We start from the raw sequence: 20007 nt of genomic DNA on the forward strand, positions 1-20007 counted from the left end.
AGAATGAACAATATAATGGAAAAACCCAGCAGCAATTGTACATGGGTTGTTTTATATTATACTTATTTGATATTTGAATGACTTACATTTGCAGAAAATACCACTTATGACGTTGATTAGCCTACATTATGAACATGACTTTATGGTTTACTCCAATTTGATGTCTGTCTAAATTGATCTTTGAAGTTTCTTTAAAAAAAAAAGGCCCTCGGCTCGACTGATCCCAGGATGCAGTTTGTACTCTGTCCTCTCAGATGACTTGTTGCAATTAGTGTTATACTTTTTGCCCCAGGGTGTGTGTGTGTGTGTGTGTGGGGGGGGGGGGGTTAAGAGTGTGACGCTTGGAGAAGGTTTATTCCACGCCGCACTGGCACTAAAATCGCGTTGATCGATCTCTCTTCTGTTTCCCCCCATGCAGGTATTGGACATAACGTGGACAGCACGTCGAATAATACGACACACACCAAGTACATCTCGGAAGCCTCGTCCATTTTCAAAATTTTCTCCAACTTCGCCCCCCAGACGAACATTAGCATGATGTCATATCTCAAGCAACCACCTTACACAGTCAATGGGCTGAGCTTAACCACGTCCGGCATGGACCTGCTGCATCCATCCGTGGGTTACCCAGGTGTGTTACATTACAAACTCTATATGTCGTTGGGGAATTAATGTGGAATACAAACAAGAATAATACAAAATAATATATAAATAATGGTGGTATACGGCCTCACGGGACCCATGCGTAATTTGCACGCACATCATCAGAAACCATTGTTTTCAGTGTTTTCCCCCCCTCCACTTGCAAAGATTTAATGGGATTTTTGTTTTTCCATTTTAAAATGACTAATCCTTTCTTTTCGCGTTTCCTGGCTTTACAGCAACACCACGCAAGCAACGACGAGAAAGGACTACTTTTACGCGCGCCCAGCTTGACATTCTGGAGGCGCTGTTCGGCAAAACTCGTTATCCAGACATCTTCATGCGCGAGGAGGTGGCCCTCAAAATTAACCTGCCAGAATCTCGTGTTCAGGTAAGCTCAAATCAAGCGGTTTATAGTAAGCTACCACATTTTACGAAATGCTATGCAGTCCTTTGAAAACGCAACACATAAACACGCGCGCGCGCGCGCGCGCGCACACACACACACACACACACACACACACACACACACACACACACACACACACACACACACACACACACACACACACACACACACACACACACACACACACACACACACACACACACACAATGTTAATACACTATAGACAAAGTAAAAACAAGAAGGAGTAAATAAATAAATTCTGGAGAGAATAAAAAATAATGTAAATATTTCAGGTCTGGTTTAAGAACCGGAGGGCAAAGTGTCGCCAGCAGCAACAGCAGCAGCAGAATGGGGGTCAGAACAAGGTTCGGCCGGCCAAAAAGAAAAGTTCACCCACCAGAGAAGTAAGCTCGGAGAGTGGGGCCAGTGGCCAGTTCACACCGCCCACCAGCACCACGACAGCCCCGGCCATTTCAACCAGCACCGCCGCGCCGGTGTCCATCTGGAGCCCGGCGTCCATCTCTCCGCTGTCCGACCCGCTGTCTACCTCCTCATCCTGCATGCAGAGGTCCTACCCGATGACCTACTCACAAGCGTCGGGATACAGCCAAGGCTATGCCGGCTCGACGTCCTACTTCGGTGGCATGGACTGCGGGTCTTACCTTACACCCATGCACCATCAGTTGCCGGGCCCCGGGTCGACTCTCAGTCCCATGGGCACAAACCCTGCAGTCGCAAGCCACCTGAACCAGTCCCCGGCCCCCCTCCCCACGCAGGGCTACGGGACGTCGGGACTGGGCTTCAACTCAACAGCGGACTGCTTGGATTATAAGGACCAAGCGGCCTCGTGGAAGCTGAATTTCAACGCTGATTGCTTGGATTATAAAGATCAAACTTCCTCGTGGAAATTCCAAGTCCTGTGAAGAGAGTAGTCACCCGTCAAGGACACAAAACAAAACAATGACCATAAATCAAACATAGCCCTGCCATCCTTCAATAAAAATGTATGCATAAAAAGATTGATTCATGCGAGTCGTCGGCGAGACAAGGCGCTCGGGGGGTGGGGGGCTTCGGGTTTTGGCATGATGGTGTTTGATCCCCTAGAGGAGAAGTTGTATTTATTTTAGCACTGGCAATGAGATTTTCAGTTCATTCACAGGTTGTAGCCCCCAATAGTATGTCTATCAGTGTGCGCGTCTATGCGTAAACACCTGTTGGTTAGGACAGCACAGAGTCGCCTCTTGATAAAAGTACAGCAACGGAACAAGTGCTTATCTGATAACAGAACTAAAGGAGCCAATGTTTTGGCGAAGCGTTTGGGATGGACAGGTCTAATTTAAGATACACGATTTTGCCGACGTGACGCGCTGAGAGACGCTTTGGTGAGGATGGTGTGTGGACTGCGCGCCCACGAGGCGACATGGATGCACTACTTTATTTAAGAAAAAAAAAAACGTGTTTATAAGGAATCAATATGTAGTTTCTAAGAGACAATCAGTGTGTGTCTTATATAAATGGTACATATGTGTTTTTTATCTGTGCTAGCCTTCGAAACTGTGATCTGTTGTATTGTATGCAATTTGTGAGCCCCCCTCGCATCAGACTCTCTGCTGTGATTTTAATAGATTTCTAACTTTTTTCGAACGACAAAAAAAAAATGCTAATCGTGAAATAATTAGCATCACAAAGAACAGACAAGACTTTCCAAGCACATGGTAGTAATAATCAAGGGATAGCCATACTGGAAAAGACTCTCGGGTGCTGAGAAACTCCTCACTTTACGCGCGACTCCCCTCCATTGATCTGACACACGGTGACCATGGATCCTCACGGGCTCCAAAGATGGTGTTGACCCCACCGATGAAAAGACATGAATAAAGGTCCTGTGAGCTGACCCCACTCATTCTTCAACCAACTAAATCTGTGCCTGCGTATGTGCGTGCGTGCATGCGTGCGTGTGTGCGCGTGCGTGCGTGCGTGTGTGATGTTTAGAAAATGAAGAAACAGGGGGTGAAATATATATTTTTGGAAATCATTTTATCCCGCAAAGCCACATTCAGACAATGTATCCCGATACAAAGAATTAACCCATGTCGGGCTAGTTTATTTGGACTACAAACGTGTTAGTATGGTGGCCTAAGTTTAAAATGTTTCCAATTAAATCTTATAGGTCTACCGGTAATTTATTTAAACGAAAATTAAAATGCATTCAAACAAAGGAATGTCCACATCTACAATATTTAATGGAACAATGTGGGTGGGTGGGGTGGTTAGGCTATATAGTATTTATTTATTTCGAAAATTGCAGATCTACAGCTCACAACGCTCTGCAATGTGACACTTTGTGAGCCTGTAGATCGGCTATTTTCAATTTAAAACAATTGGAAAAGGGGCGTAAGTGGTCAAAATGTTTGTTAATTCAAGGCACAATCAACAAAGAGGCAAAGTATCCCATGCACATGCAGGAATAAAATATAACCAAACCTCTTCTTTCAACAATAGCCTATAGCCTTATTATACCCAAATGGTGGAATTAACCTTTTTCCTGGTTTTCCGGTAGTTCAATTCAGATAGTTTTAACAAAAGGAATGTGCGTTTTTGGGAAGCAGTGTTAATCCTGGCGGCCTCAAAGAGATGCTAATCCTAATATTTTACTGGCGGGGCTTCTTTGGGGCACAGGGTCTCTTTCAAACACCACCGCATGGTTCTATATAGACTGCACAAACTTCACATTCCTGGGACTACAATTTCACTTCAAGAACCCGTAGACAAACACGCTTTTTTGTATCTCAAGAAGACGAGAAATTGGCTTCTCGAACCGAAACCAATCGAATGTATAGGCCTATATGCTATATTATTAAACTATCTGGTCAATATAGCTATTCAAGACATGTGAAAATATACTTTGACACGGCGAAGCGGTACAGATTATTATTAGAATTTCTGCAAACACGAGCTGTATAGGCTTTGAAACATTGTTAAAAACTTACACAGGTCACAAAACACCGACCCTAATTTAATAGCCTATACGCTAATAATTTTACAGACGAACTGTTAGGCCTACCAGATTTTATTTCGAATAAGATGTATCCAACGACGGACTTCATTTTGTCTCAGTGGATAAATCGCGGGGGTGGATGCAGGGGGTTGGTCAGCTCAGTGGGGGGCATTTGTGAATGGCAAAGTTTCAAGTGCAACGATAAGTTGACTTTAAGAGCCAAAGTCAGACGGGCAATCGAATCTTTAATGAGTCGACATGGCTCTACAGTGGGCTAATTGTTAGAAGTCGAACATTCAATTAGCATCCTTGACATTGCCAATAATCTCTTTCAGTCGAGTCCTGTCTAAAGGAGCACACTAATTAAAAGCGTTGCTTGAAATAATCGAAGCGTTAAGGAGGCGCGATTCTCTACGTGGTCAGATAATAGGTGTGTGTGTGTGTGTGTGTGTGTGTGTGTGTGTGTGTGTGTGTGTGTGTGTGTGTGTGTGTGTGTGTGTGTGTGTGTGTGTGTGTTCAAAAGGTTGGATTTCTTTTTACCATCATTTATTTCACTTCGCAATAGCCAATATCCACATTTAAAGGCATGCAGTGTATAGGCTAACCTGCAGGTTGTCAATATAATAATTTTCTATAAGAAAAAAAATAGGGTCAGGTTTATCGCGGAACAATGACATTTAACAAAAAAGTGTACCCAATTGCCCAATTGTATACACTCTTGTTCAATGTCGTTGTTGAACTTGAACTTGGAAACAATTATAGCTTGGGTTAAAGAAACCTGAATATTCATGAGATGCGTATCCACGCGTAATGTCAACAACTCTGTCCTTCATCCTGGTGAAGCTAAAAGATAAATCTCAGTTTTCGTCTTTTCGACCCAAGGTCACTTTCAGATGTCAGCCTGCAGTTCTGTTAAGATGGAGACGAAATTTCTACTAAAACGAGAGACAGTATACTAGTATAGCCTATAGCAGGCATATGTGTTTTTTTTATATTCCACCACAGTGGTGGAAGAACCACCGAATCCGAAATGTAAGCTGAGCCACGGTCCATCCATTTTTGCCATGGAACCTTGAAGTTGGATCTTGCAGCTCAAATGGTATAGCATAGGTCTACTCACAGGCCTAATCAAGGCCAGGGCACACATGCAGTGCACACAAGTCATAGGCCTACGACTGAAACAGAATAGCCTATACTCGATATTATAACCTATCTTTCTACAATAACTTTGTTTTAATCAAACCAAGAGGGACTAGGCCTATAAGGGGCATATGGGATCGACAGACGCTACTTTAATCCCTCGTTGTTTTCGTCAAACAATAGACGAGGAACTCCGTCCGTCCGTCAGTGCATCGGTCAGTCACAAGCCATCTTGGGCAAGTTCGATAGCCTACATTTATTATAGCCTAGGCCTGGCTGGCCTACTGTATAAATATGACAACTTGGCCAACTGCAAAAAGTGCGAAAAGTGCTCCGACACTCCTCTGAGGTTGAACGATGTCTGGTGGTTTCTTCAATATTCTGCATTAATGTCAAAATGCATAAACAATATAGGCAGTGGAAAATGGGCGAAAGATAGAGAAAAGTGAGCTATAGCAAATATATTAAAAACTGTCCGGGAATATGGCAAAATACATCACTTGGATTAGTCTACCTGTTTCTCTGACATTAAACTATCACCTATATGATTAGTCCGTTTCACTTTCAGTTCAGGAATTAACTAAATTAAATAGCCCAAAGGATTTGCCTTCTCGATAGCAGTGTGAGTATTTTATAGCCATGAATTACTTTTACCTAAATAGGCCTAATTACATTACAGGTCTTCAGCAGCAGCAACTCAATTATTATTTATTATTTTTATAATTTTTATTAGTGTTATGATGATGATGAAAACGGTGATTATTATTATTAACAACTTCTAAATTAATCCCACTGCAGTATCCCCTTGAAAGTGCATAACAGGGCTTAGTTGATCTTTGAATTTATTTAAGTTTCTGCCACTGTCTATGAATTTGAATTTGGGGTTTTGTATATGGCAAACAATACGCCTAACAGATTTAAATGTTTAAAAGAAAACAAAAAGAGAGAGATCTGAAGTACCGGTAAGCTACTAAAAAGCATATTATTTGCATTTCTCAGACTCCTCACACACATATGTACAGAGATCCAGACCCGATAATGAGGCTAACAGCCATATGGAGCAGAGGTCTGAGGGACCACACACTTAATGTACAATGTACATCAATGGCCATTAAAGCTCTGGGTGACCCTATAGTCTAAATATTGTCTATATAGCCTACATCACTTTTATTTCCTACAGGATGCCCAATTGAAAATATATATATCACTATATATATATGTTGTTCCTTTTTCATTTTGAGTTAGGCATCAGTGCTCAGTGGAGAAAAAAAGGCAATTTTTCAACACTAATTTACTATGTCCATATGCTCTCACAACAGAGGGCTTATCAGTTCATTAGCCATTGACGGCCTATTTCAAGTTATAGTTATATGAGAAAACCCATTCCTCAGCATGTAAAAAGGAAAAAAAATCACATTAGTACTATGGGTCAAGTTATAGTTAGTTAATGCTCACCTAGTTTGCACTGCATGCTCTCCGTTTAGAGGGGAGGGTGGGGGTCAGATGTTATTCCAATCTATTAATTATCAGGTATAAACGTGACAAGCTCATTCCAGAAGTTTAAAGAATCAAATTCACAACGTGCTGTGTTGTTGCACATGTAGACACAGGCTGCTGCATATAGGGAAGCTCCCTATATTCAAGAAATGTGAGAATGACTCTGAATCGCATACACAATGTCATACACAATCTCATACACACGCTCATGTGCTTATACATTCAAATTAGTTGGGTTTTTTAACAGTGCTTTCAATCATGAAAGTGTCCCTCATCCCCAGAAAAACATGCAGGATACATTTGTGTTCATCCTTTCCATATTTTCCTATATTCATATCAGGATGGAATATAATTGATATTTCTCTCTCGTTACATATCTCAAAGGAGTTGATATTTGATGAAATGCAGCCAGAATGATTCCAGGGTTACAGCTACAAACAAAAATGTGGTTCCACTAGCAGGTCTTTCTTTAAAACTCCTTGGGCTAAATGACTGTGCCGTATATATATTCCATTTATCAATGTCTTTTGACTTATAGAACACAATTAATAAAAATCTCCTCTAGAGACAAATGGAAATACTTTCATGGTGGATTACGCTCCAGCCTAATGTTGATGTGCTACATGCAGATGCAGCCCCATGCAGAGAAAAATTACTCAAATATGAGAATTATAATCGCCTGATCAACAAATATTCCAAAAACTAAAGGTCAACTGAAGCCACAAAGACAATCAGGCCTCAAACAGACAATTTGACCGATGAATGCTTTGCAGGCTTTGGGAAACAAAGATCACTAGTAAATTTACATTATTTTCCATTACATACACTGCTGATGTAGACCCATGGCTCAAACAATCATCTGAGCAGTATCAAATGCCAATATTTTTAAACTTCATATGAAAGCAGTCAAATTAATTCAGCTATACATTCCCTCTATTCCAGTGGGCATTGCCTAGCAGACAAGTGGGACATGATCACATGACATTGCCAGTCTAAAATTAAGTCTGTTTAATGAAGGCATTTGTTTTATTATTGTGTCATCATCACAATGATGCCCATTCTGCATGGTTTTATGTGACACAATATTTTGCATAATATCCTAGTGCGACTGTGAATACATACATCTTGTCTTGATCAGTATACACAATGTATTTAAACAAACGCTTTTTAGGCTTTCACGGCATACAAAAAAATACTAGATAATGACAAATCAGTAGAGACTATGTAAAGAAAAAAGGCCATGAATGCCATCTTTTCCAGGTCTTTTCAACTATGTTAGCAATTTTAAAAACATCTGAAATCAACAAATTATATGGAAATAATTATCATTATTCCCACACCAAAATGCCGCAGAATGAGGATGCTAGGGTTTCATATGGTTAAAAAGTGGGATACTTTCTTGATAATGTGAAGTTGCGAATGTGTGGGAAACACATGGATGACATTATGGCTGATTCATAAGATCTAAGCTATAGTCAAAATTTCCACCTGCATTTACTGCATATGTTAACTTATATATTAAGCAGGCCATGCAGTTCAACCCGGTTCCTCCATTGTGATTTCTCAGCAGAAATCTAAAAGGAAAAATACAATTAAAAAAACAGACTCCTCCATGCGCTGTACTGTCGCCCGACCTTGTCCTCACATGGAAAGCCTTCTGCAGCAGGGTGGGTTTGTGACCAAAATTCACATTGCATGCTTTGAATAAACTTTATCTCTCCCACAACCCCCCACCCCACTTACTTTAATTTGAGATGGAGAGCACTGGACAGAACAGCTGACATCAGACGTCACCTGCTGACAGCTTCAAAGACAACATCTGTTCACAAATACAGATTTCTTTTTTACAATATGAAAAGTAGACGATTTTCTATACCTAAAAAGGAAAGAGCAGTTGCAACATTTTCTGTGAATCAGAGATCTCGTAAAATAGCCAGTGTGTTGATTAGCTCTTAAAAAAAGAAAATCCACATTGAGGTAATACAATAGTACCTGCCTATTATCTTTGAATATTTCCCCAACATTTCGTTTGAAGTATACACAGTAAAATCCTCAGTGTAAAATTTTACGTTTATGGGTATCTATTTTTGTCACACTCAGTTAAGAGTAAGACTAAGGATTTTATTGTGCAGTGCTAGCAGATTTGGTGCTCTCTATCTACCATAGCACACAGGGCCCACTTACCTGTGACAGATCCACTTTCCTCCCCCTCATGGCCACTCTGAGCCCATGAGACTCCTCATTATGTCAATTAAGCAGGTGCATGCGACGAGGCCTCCCTGATAATTTACACCTTTCTAACAAACAATCTTTTAATCTCCTGCAAACAAGATTCTCTTGTGAGACAGTCGGTCTATAGCAGGAACCAAAAAATTAATTAGCTGCATCCAACAGATTATAGCTTAGAGACCCCCCTAGATGGACAGCAGTTAGTTAGACTACTATGCTGAGAGGCAAATCAACCCAGAGGCAGAATCTCTTTTCTTATTTCAATATTTCATTGAGTTACACAGTATGTCATCAAACGGTTTCAGGTTGTCGTCAGGCAGAGGCAGAGGCTGAGGCTCGTGAATTTCCGATGCACTTCATGTGCACTTGATAAATAGAAGCATGTGCATCGCTATCACTCAAGACCTAAATAAATACTTCTTCGGCATGCAGCTTTTGAAAATGTTACTCACAGAAACTCACAGATAAATAAATGTATGATACTCTCCACAACAGGTTATTTGTGTGGGCCTACCTCGCTGATTGTGAAGACTGTCCTCCATCTGAACTTTTAAGGATTTGAAATAAATGACATTTGAATTTATATGGCCGCCTATTTGAGAGGTAGCAAAGTATTGAAGAGACATCATGGACCACAAAAGGTGAGGCAACATCTATTAATATTGCTACTTATAATACATATTTGAGGGGCGCTAGGCCCTCCTATACTGTATGTCCAGCTTTTAGTGTGCGTGTAAACACAAACTTTGTCCTAAAACAAACATTAAATGCCATTGACAATGAATGGCCATTTTTACGTCATAGTGTAAACACAAACATTAAAAGCTGGATATAGGATGTGAATGGCCAGAATTAGATGATGTATGATGATAAGTGCACCCCTCACTTCACACGGGTGTGATTTATTTCATTCACGCCCTTTCTGTACCTCCACAGGACCTTGACAAATTTAATTTAGGGTTTTTTTAAATAATTTTACAGAATAGGGACAGGGAGCTCCAGCTGTCACACAGGCGTATATGTGCTCAGCCTCAGTGGACTGGATTAAACAGAACGAGGCTTGCAATCGCACTCCATCCCCACACACCTTTCTCCCCAAACACACCTGCAGTAAAATCCCCAGTGATCATTTGTGCATATACATTTACCAATATAGGTCCATTACCAATGATCTTCTCAGCTTGCTGTTGCTGTAAAAACTATAAAAACAAAAAGACATGGTCAAAGTCACAGTGAACCGTTATGCCATAACGCATCACAGTAACTATAACTACACTATAACGGTTATGGTGTCATTAATGTGATGCACACATTCAGGCACTCTTTTTTACATCCAAGTCAAGTGCAATGCTATTAAGGAACACAGGAATACAGTAAGCCACAAAATATTAACCACTCTGGTTCTATTAACAGCTATACTGACAAATCAAAGACGACCAACGAATACAGGACCGAGAAGGTACTGAAATATTAAGAACTCACTGTACACAAAAATAACATCCATTCAGTTATATAGCATATATACTTATATCCAAAGCATATAAGTATAAATGCTTTGGAGTTTGGAGGATTGTTTTCCGGTTACAGCAAGTGCTCTTGGGCCTGCATGGGAGACTGTACGGCAACGCACAAGGGACAAAAAGCCTCTCTATGCTGCAGGCCAAACATTAATATGGCTTAAATAGTAAGAGTCTTCCCCAAGTGAAATCAGGATAGTCAAATCTCTCTCTCATAGGGCTAATTTAGCAGTCTCCAAAATCCCTCTATCCTTCTCTGATCAAGTTGTATCTCTTCTAACACCCCCCCCCCCCCCCCCCCCCCCCACCACCACCAGCACCACCACCACCCCCACCCCTCCACCTGTTAGTCTGGTCTTGTGCCCCTGACTCCCTCTCTCTCCTGACAGCATATGGAGTGGTGACTGGCCCAGGGAGTCGTTGAGTATGGAGACAGATGCAGCCCCCCCTCCCTCCCATCCCCTCCCAACAGAGACCAGCCCAGCCCCATCCACCCGCCCCATCTCTCACATCCACCTGTTTGGGTCACAGACCAGGGATGAGTAGCCGTGCGCGTGCCGTACCAGTGGCTTGGACAGTGGCTTTATTATCCCACCCTGAGACAAAGGGGTATTTAGGGAGGCCGGCTGCCCGCTCAAGGGAAACACAATGCCATGAGGCCTGCCAGCCTCAGGGTCCTCAATCATGTGCCCACTTGTGTTATATATCAGCGTTAGGGGGCATCTGTTGTGAGTGTGTGTGTGTCTAACCTAAGGTATTATGCCAATGGGTCTGCAAAATAGGGGGGCACAGAGGACAAAGAGTGATGGGTTTGGGTGTGTGTGTGTGGGTGGGGGGGGGGGGGGGACGAGGACGAGGACGACGGGACAATTGCATCTATTATAATTAAATTGGGTCTACACTTGAATGCATTGTGGTCTCATGGCAACCTAATAGCAGGTCAACTTCTGCTGCTATTGACATTCATAATAGATTATTTACTAAATTACTACATGCTGTTCATTAACACATGCTGATAACGAATTGCTACATGTAAGCCATGTACTGCATTATAATGACAAATTGACAATTGCCATCCCAACGGATAGGAAACTCAAAAGAGAACTCTGGATGTCTGGATAATACTTAACCTAAATCACGGTAGAATGTCCATCCATCTTCAACCGCTTATCCTCGCGGGGGCAACAGCTCCACCAGAGAGCTCCAGACTTCCCTCTCCAGAGTAACTTAATCCTCTGGGATCTGTGCCAGGGTCTTCTTCCAGCGGGAAGTGCATCGAGGACCTCCCTAGGGAGACGCTCGAGAGGCATCCTAACCAGATGCCCGAATGGTAGAATGTGTAACAGTTATATGTCAAATAATACTACATTTGTGGTCCATCTTACTTACATCTACCACCCAAACCCATAGAGGATATGTCTGGATAATACTTAAAGTGAATCATGGTAGAATGTGTTACAGTTATATGTCAAATAATAATTTGTGGTCTATCTTACTTACATCTACCACCCATTAACCCATACTTACATGTACCATAAGTATGGAGTTACTTACTCTGGGGTAAGCACTCAGCAAAGTCTTTGCTCATTCATATCGCTCCAGAGATCAATAATATTGATCAATTCAAAGAAACAGTACTTGGCTGCTTCTGAAACATTTGGGGTGGGGGGAGGTAGGGGGTTGTAGTGATTTATGAACTCCAGTAGAGTGCATCATATACACATGGCAGGGTTATTGGGGTCAACTCACCGGGATCTCAAAGTCACAGAGGTCAGGGCAAGTCAAGCCGTCAATGCTGGCAGACTTGACCCCCGCAGGTCACCGGGGAAAATGAACAGAGCAGCATAACAAGCAAGTCAAAAGGCTCAAGGTCATGAAGATAACGTCTGGTGGTCCCTGGGGTTGTGTAAGCATACTAACTGTACAGCCTTCCACAAACTATGAAGTGCATAATTGTGTTATGAATTCAATTTAACCGTAACTCTAAATACCGTATATGCTAACGCTATTAATATTAACTTCAACTAGATAGAGGCCTTTTGTGGCGGACTTGATACCGGGCACTGCACTCACTCCCTGTGGGTGTGGAACGCGAACGCGTGTGTCGAATTTGGAAGTTGGTGGGGCTAAGGGTTCTCGAGTTACGTGCATTACAGCCGTACACACATACATACGGACGTACAGACAAACAGAGAGACGTGGTGCATTTATAGATAGATAACCCATGGCATCCCTATTTTTCTATAATGTCATTATAGGTGACATTTGAGGAAAAACGTACAAACATTTTGAAATTGTAAAACATAGCAGACCTACAAGCTCACAGTGTGTTGCCATGCGACATGTTGTGAGCTTGTAAATCTGTTATTTTCATTATTCATTGTACAATGAATATCCTTTTTAATTATAGCAAATAAGTAGGGTTAAGTGGTTAATATCTAATGTGACCAGTACAACAATAACAGTAATAATTTCTCTAGTTTGACGCGTGTGTGTGTGTGTGTGTGTGTGTGTGTGTGTGTGCGTGCGTGCGTGCGTGCGTGCGTGCGTGCGTGCGTGTGTGCGTGTGTGTGTGTGTGTGTGTGTGTGTGTGTGTGTTCTGCTGGTTAGTCTAGACAATGTTACATCATCCCAGTGGGGGTGTTTGTGTGTTATTGTGTGTTTATCATGGCTGACAACAGCGTAGCATGTACCCTGGTCAGGGATGGTTACACATGGCTGCTGCCGCCCTGACCTACAACCCCCTCCTTCTTGTTTGTCAGCGCTTGTTTGGCCTACTTTCATGAAGACAAACACGCCCGTTTGTTTTGTTTTAGCATTTCCATTAAAATGGAATAAACAAATGCCCAAGTGGTGGGCAGCTGAAGCTGATGGGTGGAGGGGGGGGGGGGGGCTCTCAAACTCTGAACTCTCCAGAAAATGTACAACAAAAACCAAAACCAAAGACATTGCAATTTGTAGGCAGCATACGGTAGATTAGCACAGTCCAAAGAAAACAAATGTGAAAATAGTACAAGGCTATATTCACTATAGAAATAGTGAATATAGCACTTTCCAAACGTATTAAAATCAGCATCAGATTAAAAAACAACAAAACAGTGTTGTTTTGGGCTCCTCAGAGCGTCTGGACTGTAACAGAACTGTGGGCCACTGGGACAGCAGGTCCTCAACCCCCCCCCCCCCCCCCCTCCCCCCCTCCCTGGACAGTAAGGATGCTACAGTTCACTAATGAGCGCGGTGCGTAGGTCTTTAAGAGTCCTTAATTAGTGGCACACTGACTGACACAGGCCAGCCCAGAACAGGGAGGGGCCACACTGACTGACACAGGCCAGCCCAGAACAGGGAGGGGGGGGGGGGGGGGGGCTGCTGGTGAGAGGAAGACGTAAACAAGAAGAAACTTCTTCTGGCTTCACCTTGTTTCGTTCTTCTTCTGTTTTTTTCAATTTGAACTGGATCAATTTGCCACCATACACCAAAACCTAATGAAAAATTCTCAGCTCAACGTGTATTTCCCCCCCCCTGTACAGCAAATCAATGTTTTTGATAGTAGGCACTCAATCAGACAAAATTGATTATGTCCTTTGAACGGGTGTGACACAGATAACGGTCCAAGGCGAGGCAATGGACTGTGGCTAACACATGTGATTGAAAGGCTTTAAATGTGTGTCAAACAAGCAGTGGGACATCATGTTTGACTTGAATTATCAGTGGTCCCATGGGACGCTTCTGGGACCAGTCCCCAGGCCCAGGAGTGTGTGTGTGGAATACTAAGAGGGGATCACTGGTGACCAGCGGGTCAGTGGGACCAAGACTGGGTGCATGTGTCCTTCAGGGGAGCTGGCAACATTCCTACAGAAGGTCCTTCATTTACTGGACATGCCTCCCACCCACCCCCACTAAAGGGATGGGCACACTTCTAGCACACAGCTGTCTCTCTGTGTGTGTGTGTGTGTGTGTGTGTGTGTGTGTGTGTGTGTGTGTGTGTGTGTGTGTGTGTGTGTGTGTGTGTGTGTGTGTGTGTGTGTGTGTGTGTGTGTGTGTGTGTGTGTGTGTGTGTGTGTGCGTGTGATGGGGTGCTGATGGGGGAAAGGGGGGGTCCCATCTGGGTTCATAGAGAGCTTAGCATCAGGATTACAATGCAACAGTGGTGGCTTCAGATTGAGCGGCGATTACCCCCAAGCTCACCAACACACGACACCATCTACCCCCTCCTCCTCCTCCTCCTCCTCCTCCTCGACACCACCATAGCCATCCTTCTCCTGGAGCACCACTCCATACGTCCTACAGGACTGGGGTTTGGAGGGTGTGCTCAGGCGAAACAGCCAGTGTTGAAACAGAAGCCACGCAGGGCACACCATCATACACCACCATCAGGGCACACCATCATACACCACCATCAGGGCACACCATCATACACCACCATCAGGGCACCATCATACACCACCATCAGGGCACACCATCATACACCACCATCAGGGCACACCATCATACACCACCATCAGGGCACACCATCATACACCACCATCAGGGCACACCATCATACACCACCATCAGGGCACACCATCACACCATCAGGGCACACCATCATACACCACCATCAGGGCACACCATCATACACCACCATCAGGGCACACCATCATACACCACCATCAGGGCACACCCTGTTAGCTCCATCCTTCTCCCCTGTTTACTCCACCTTGCATCAGGGCCACAGCTGGACTAATCTGTTTGTCAAACGTGAGTCTTGCTTCTGCATCCCCCCCCCCCACACACACACCCACCCACCCACCCACACACACCCCCCTCCACCTCCCAGCGGCCAGTCACCATTAGTCCCAGCTCCTTCAGCCCAGGGAGATTGAAATGTTAAGGCCAGAGACGACAGCTCCACTAATTAAATTCTCCAGGTTAATCCCTGCCGATCCCCGAATCACACTCTCCAGCCAGGCCCTGCAAGGAGAGAGGAGGGCAGAGGTGTGTGGGGGAGGCGAACAACAAACAACAAACACTCCATGCTAACAAACACCCAAAAATCTAAAACAACATGGGAGGGTGAAAATGAGAATGGAAACAATGGACAGGGTTTACGTTTCAGCAAACAAGTGGCTTGACATAGCCTACAAGCATTAGCTACTTTATAGAGACCAGACCACAAAAAACATACTCTGTCGTCTGTCACAAGAGACTCCAAATACAGTATGTCTAGCAATCATATAATCATCATGATGTCCATGTTAATCTCTTAAACCTTATGTATATTGTATTGAGTCCCCAAGGGGTCTATATTAGGTCCCCCCAATTTTCTCCCTCAACACCAAATCTCCTTGCCGATCTACGAGTACACGTGTTGCAATAATCTGCTATTTTCCGTTGATTGTTCACCCTAGAAACGCCCCAGAATAGGGACACTAGGATTTATGCTTACATAATTACATATAATAAAATCTATAATCGTTGATTACTGCCAAAGCACCAGTCCACTGGTATTCACAGGCTTGTCAGAAGGATGTCTAACATTCCTCAGTCTGTGTGAGGAGACATTGGCCTTGGACCCGTCATCATCTCAGCAGGTGAGGTGGCCTTGTGTCTGAGACCTGCACCGCCGTACCACAGAAGACAGCCGACGTGCTGGCCGAGATCGCTGAGCTATGTGACCTCGTCGCCATCACAAGGGGTGTTAAATTACACCCATGCCTCAAACCAGACAGCAGTCCTCCTATCAGACACACAGAGCACAGAGGGATTTTCAAGTATGGAAACAACAACATATCTGACAGGACCAACACGTATAGGCTACAAGTTGTAACATACAACATCCAACTGACCAAAACGTAAGTGCTTTAATCACCTCAAGTGACAGTTATTGTACCGTTGCAACACACTTATGCATGTACTAGAGATGTCCCGATACTGTATCGGTATCTGAAATGTATCGGCCCTTATTTGTCATATCGGGTCATATCGGTATCTGCGAATATGCCAGTCTAACCACCGATCCAACACAGGGGTAAGGGGTTGACACTATGGCAGGTAAATGAAATGTTGGGGCATGTGGACTTTGGTTTCGAGTTGCCCAAACTGCAAGCTTAGTGCACATTTGAGTGAGGAGTCTGCTATGAATACAACACGAGATATATAGCTAGATAGCTATAAACACAACACGAGATCACAACACTGGTATCGGTATTCGGTATCAGCTAAGCTAACACAGAAATTGTGGTATCGGGAATGAAAAAAGTGTATCGGGACATCCCTAGCATGTACCTAACTGCCTGTCACAAAATAGTCTACAAAACACAAACTTCACAGCTAATATTCTGGACTCCATACACAGCAAGGTCCAGTGGTTGGAAAACGATGTATAGGTCTCGACCTCTGATATTGACACGCACACACACACATTCTACGAGTCATCAATGTAGTCGGTAAACAGACAGGGATGCTCCGTCTGAACGTTCAGTATGGCAGCATTCCATAAGGTGGCTCCAGAGGTAGAGCGTCCGCCCATGTTCCTGGTTCAATCCCAGGCTACTCCTGGCTGTGTGTCAAAGTATCCTTGAGCAACCCTAATATAACTGCTCCTGCAGGTTAGTGCTCTGCATGGTTTCCTCTGCCATCAGTGTGTGAATGGGTGAATGTGAAATGCATTTTGAAGTGCTTTGCAGAAAATGCAGTCCATTTACCATTCATGTCTGCATCATAGTTATATCTGTCATGTTTAACTGCCGTAAGCAGCTTTATTGTCACATCAGAGGTTTACAGAAGTCAAAGAAATCACACTCGTGTGAAGTGAGGGGCGCTCTTATCATCATACAGCATCACGTTCCGGTGGTTCCATTCCACCAGACCCTTCTGGACCTCCTCTCTTACAGGGAGGACAGCAGGATCAGGAAGAGCCTTGTACTCATTTCCAATCCTCATCAAGGGGCCAACGGGTAAAAGTCGGGTATCAATCAAAGAACAAACAAAGTCATCTACTACGGTACATATTATACATGACATAAGATATAAAGGTGCGTGAGTGGTGCTGGAGATTAGGGGCTCCATTTTCGTCACCGCTAAACCCCTTTTCCCTAAACTTCTTTGCCTTTTTTACTATTTTGCAAAACATTTTTGAATAGTTAAAATGGCCAGTCTACAAGCTCACAACGTGTCAATTTAGATTGGCTAGTTGAACTTTTCAGAAATGTTTTTCAAAATAGTAAAAAAGGCAAAGAAGTTTAGGGATAAGGGCTTTAGCGGTGACGAAAATGGAGCCCTAGCTGCTCACAGAAATCTGCCTGTTATAGTGCCACTATGTGGCTGAGCAATCTATTTTAGAGTGGCATATCTTCCTTGCCTTGTCGGAATGTGCGTGCAAAGTTTCACTGCAATCGGACACTGCGTTCATGATTTGAGGCATTTTGTTCCAAATGGGCCACTCCTGTGGCCACACTATGAATGCACAGAATCGTTCCCGATAGGTATTGGCCTAGTCTAAATATTGAATCAGGTAACTTAGAAACGTTATGTGGTGCACATGCCACACAAAAGGCAAGAGTAGATTACCAGGGACGTGTTTTAGAGTTAAAAAACCCATTATAAAGCCCTATATACGTCTTTGTACAAAATAAAACACACCTGTGTGAAGTGAGGGGCGCTCTTATCATCGTACATCATCATGACGTAACATGTCGATTTGCTCAGACGTAAATTCTCTATTCACTGTCAATGGGAATTTAATGTTTGTGTAAGACAAAAATCTACACTAATAGCTGAATATAGGAGGGCCTAGCGCCCCTGAAAAATAGCAGATCTGCTATTTATTTGGGGGGAGGGGTAACAAAGAAACAAAAGTAATTTTCTTCATTTTGCTCAAACCAGGGATTCCTAAATTAATGTGGTTAAGAACAGGAAGAGAAAGCAGGTGTGTGTGTGTGTGTGTGTGTGTGTGTGTGTGTGTGTGTGTGTGTGTGTGTGTGTGTGTGTGTGTGTGTGTGTGTGTGTGTGTGTGTGTGCACTACAGTATGGGCAGGGCATATGGGGGAAGACGTTCTTGCACAGCGTGGGCGTGCCGCGTCACAGACGGCGTGCGCCTGCGTTGTGGCTTCGCTCAGAGGTGTAATGCCTGATTAGGGGATTACAGGAAAGTGCTTCTTTGCAGTTCTGTGAGAAACAATTATTAACATGTTGGTGTCTCTAATCCTGGATAAACACAGCTTTTCAAGAACAACAGTGAATCCCCCTGTTCTTTTTTTCCACGTTTAAACCCCGTAGTCACTTGAACTCCAAAAGCCTAAACGATACGAGAGAGGAGTCAATGTGGAAACGCTGTCATTACCGAGGTTGGGCTCTCACAGCTGGCCGACAGACCCTTCACTGAAATCCAAATTTAGCTTGGGGAAAGAAAGGCATTGTGTACTGAGCACTACTCTTTGAAAGGGCATTAGACTGAAATAATCTTGTATTTGTTTGTACACTTGTCTCGCGTAATCTGCTTTCTAGTAATACGGAAACGATTTTCCAGAAGTCCTGCTGGGTAGACGTAGGATGGCCGATCCAGGTGGGGAGTGGAGAGAGGGTACAGTGGGCGGGGTACCACTCTGATTTTAAACTCTGGTTAGTCTCTGGTCTCTGGTCAACCTCAGAGGATTGACTTTCAACATGCCCACGTTTATCTCAACTAGGTGCTGTCGTTTTTACATTATCCACGAACAATATTAACGATAGACTCAAGGGACTTGAAAACAGAATTGGAATACATTTTAGAATCACACACACACACACACACACACAATGTGTGAGAGTAGGGACTAGTTGGCCCACACCAACTCGGGACTCCTGGATCGCTGCCCTCCACTCCCTCCTGACCCTCATCAGGGTCTTGAGCTCTACAGACTAAATTAGTATTCAGAGGTTTCACTCTCTCCACTGGTATCTCACTACCTACAGTTTACATCTAACCTATAAAAACACAAATCTTCCGCTCTTTTCTTCTTTTTCTCCTTCTGAAATGTACACTCTGAAGCGATATTGCCCTTTGCCCCTGTTGAGTGTTGACTTGATCCCATATGTAGTACTTCTGAAGAAAGCAAGGATTTTACATTGACAACAGAGACATTGGAGATGGAGTCACTTGGAGGGGGGAGGGAGGGAAAATAAATCCTGGGAATTGCACTTGTGTCATATGTATACATAGAAATGCTGTCTATACTGTACTGCTTTTTCCAAATAAAATAAATATTGTAAAAACACACAAATCTTCTCCTAATACATGATGAATGAATGATACAATGAACGTTTGAGAATCAATGGTCTAGGAGTAGTGCTACCATTTGACACTTTAAGAGCACCTCATCACGCTTGACTTTTCCTGCAACCTAAAACTATTCACTGACATGACAACTACACAGTAAAATCCAGTCTGAATGTAATTATATGTAACCTAACTTATCTAAAGGATCTGAGGTAACTATATACAGAAAAGCATGGTACAGTAGATGCTCATTATGATGTCCATGCCTATGCTATTATTATTATTCCACTTGTACACTTTGATTGACCTCTGAATAGAGCGGAGCAGCATACTATACCAG

General features: G+C 43.3%; 1 protein-coding gene across 1 annotated transcript; it reads left to right on the top strand.

Annotated features, from left to right (window-relative positions):
- The first annotated feature begins 445 nt into the window (after positions 1 to 445).
- otx2b (orthodenticle homeobox 2b) lies at positions 446 to 2400 on the top strand. The gene is made up of 3 exons (XM_079527962.1): positions 446 to 631; positions 882 to 1033; positions 1345 to 2400. Exons 1-3 carry the CDS (start codon positions 535 to 537, stop codon positions 1972 to 1974), a joined length of 879 nt encoding a protein of 292 aa, XP_079384088.1. The 5' UTR covers positions 446 to 534; the 3' UTR covers positions 1975 to 2400.
- The last annotated feature ends 17607 nt before the right edge of the window (positions 2401 to 20007 follow it).

The sequence above is a fragment of the Electrona antarctica genome (assembly GCF_951216825.1).
Source record: "Electrona antarctica genome assembly, chromosome: 18".
Classification (NCBI taxonomy): Eukaryota; Metazoa; Chordata; class Actinopteri; order Myctophiformes; family Myctophidae; genus Electrona; species Electrona antarctica.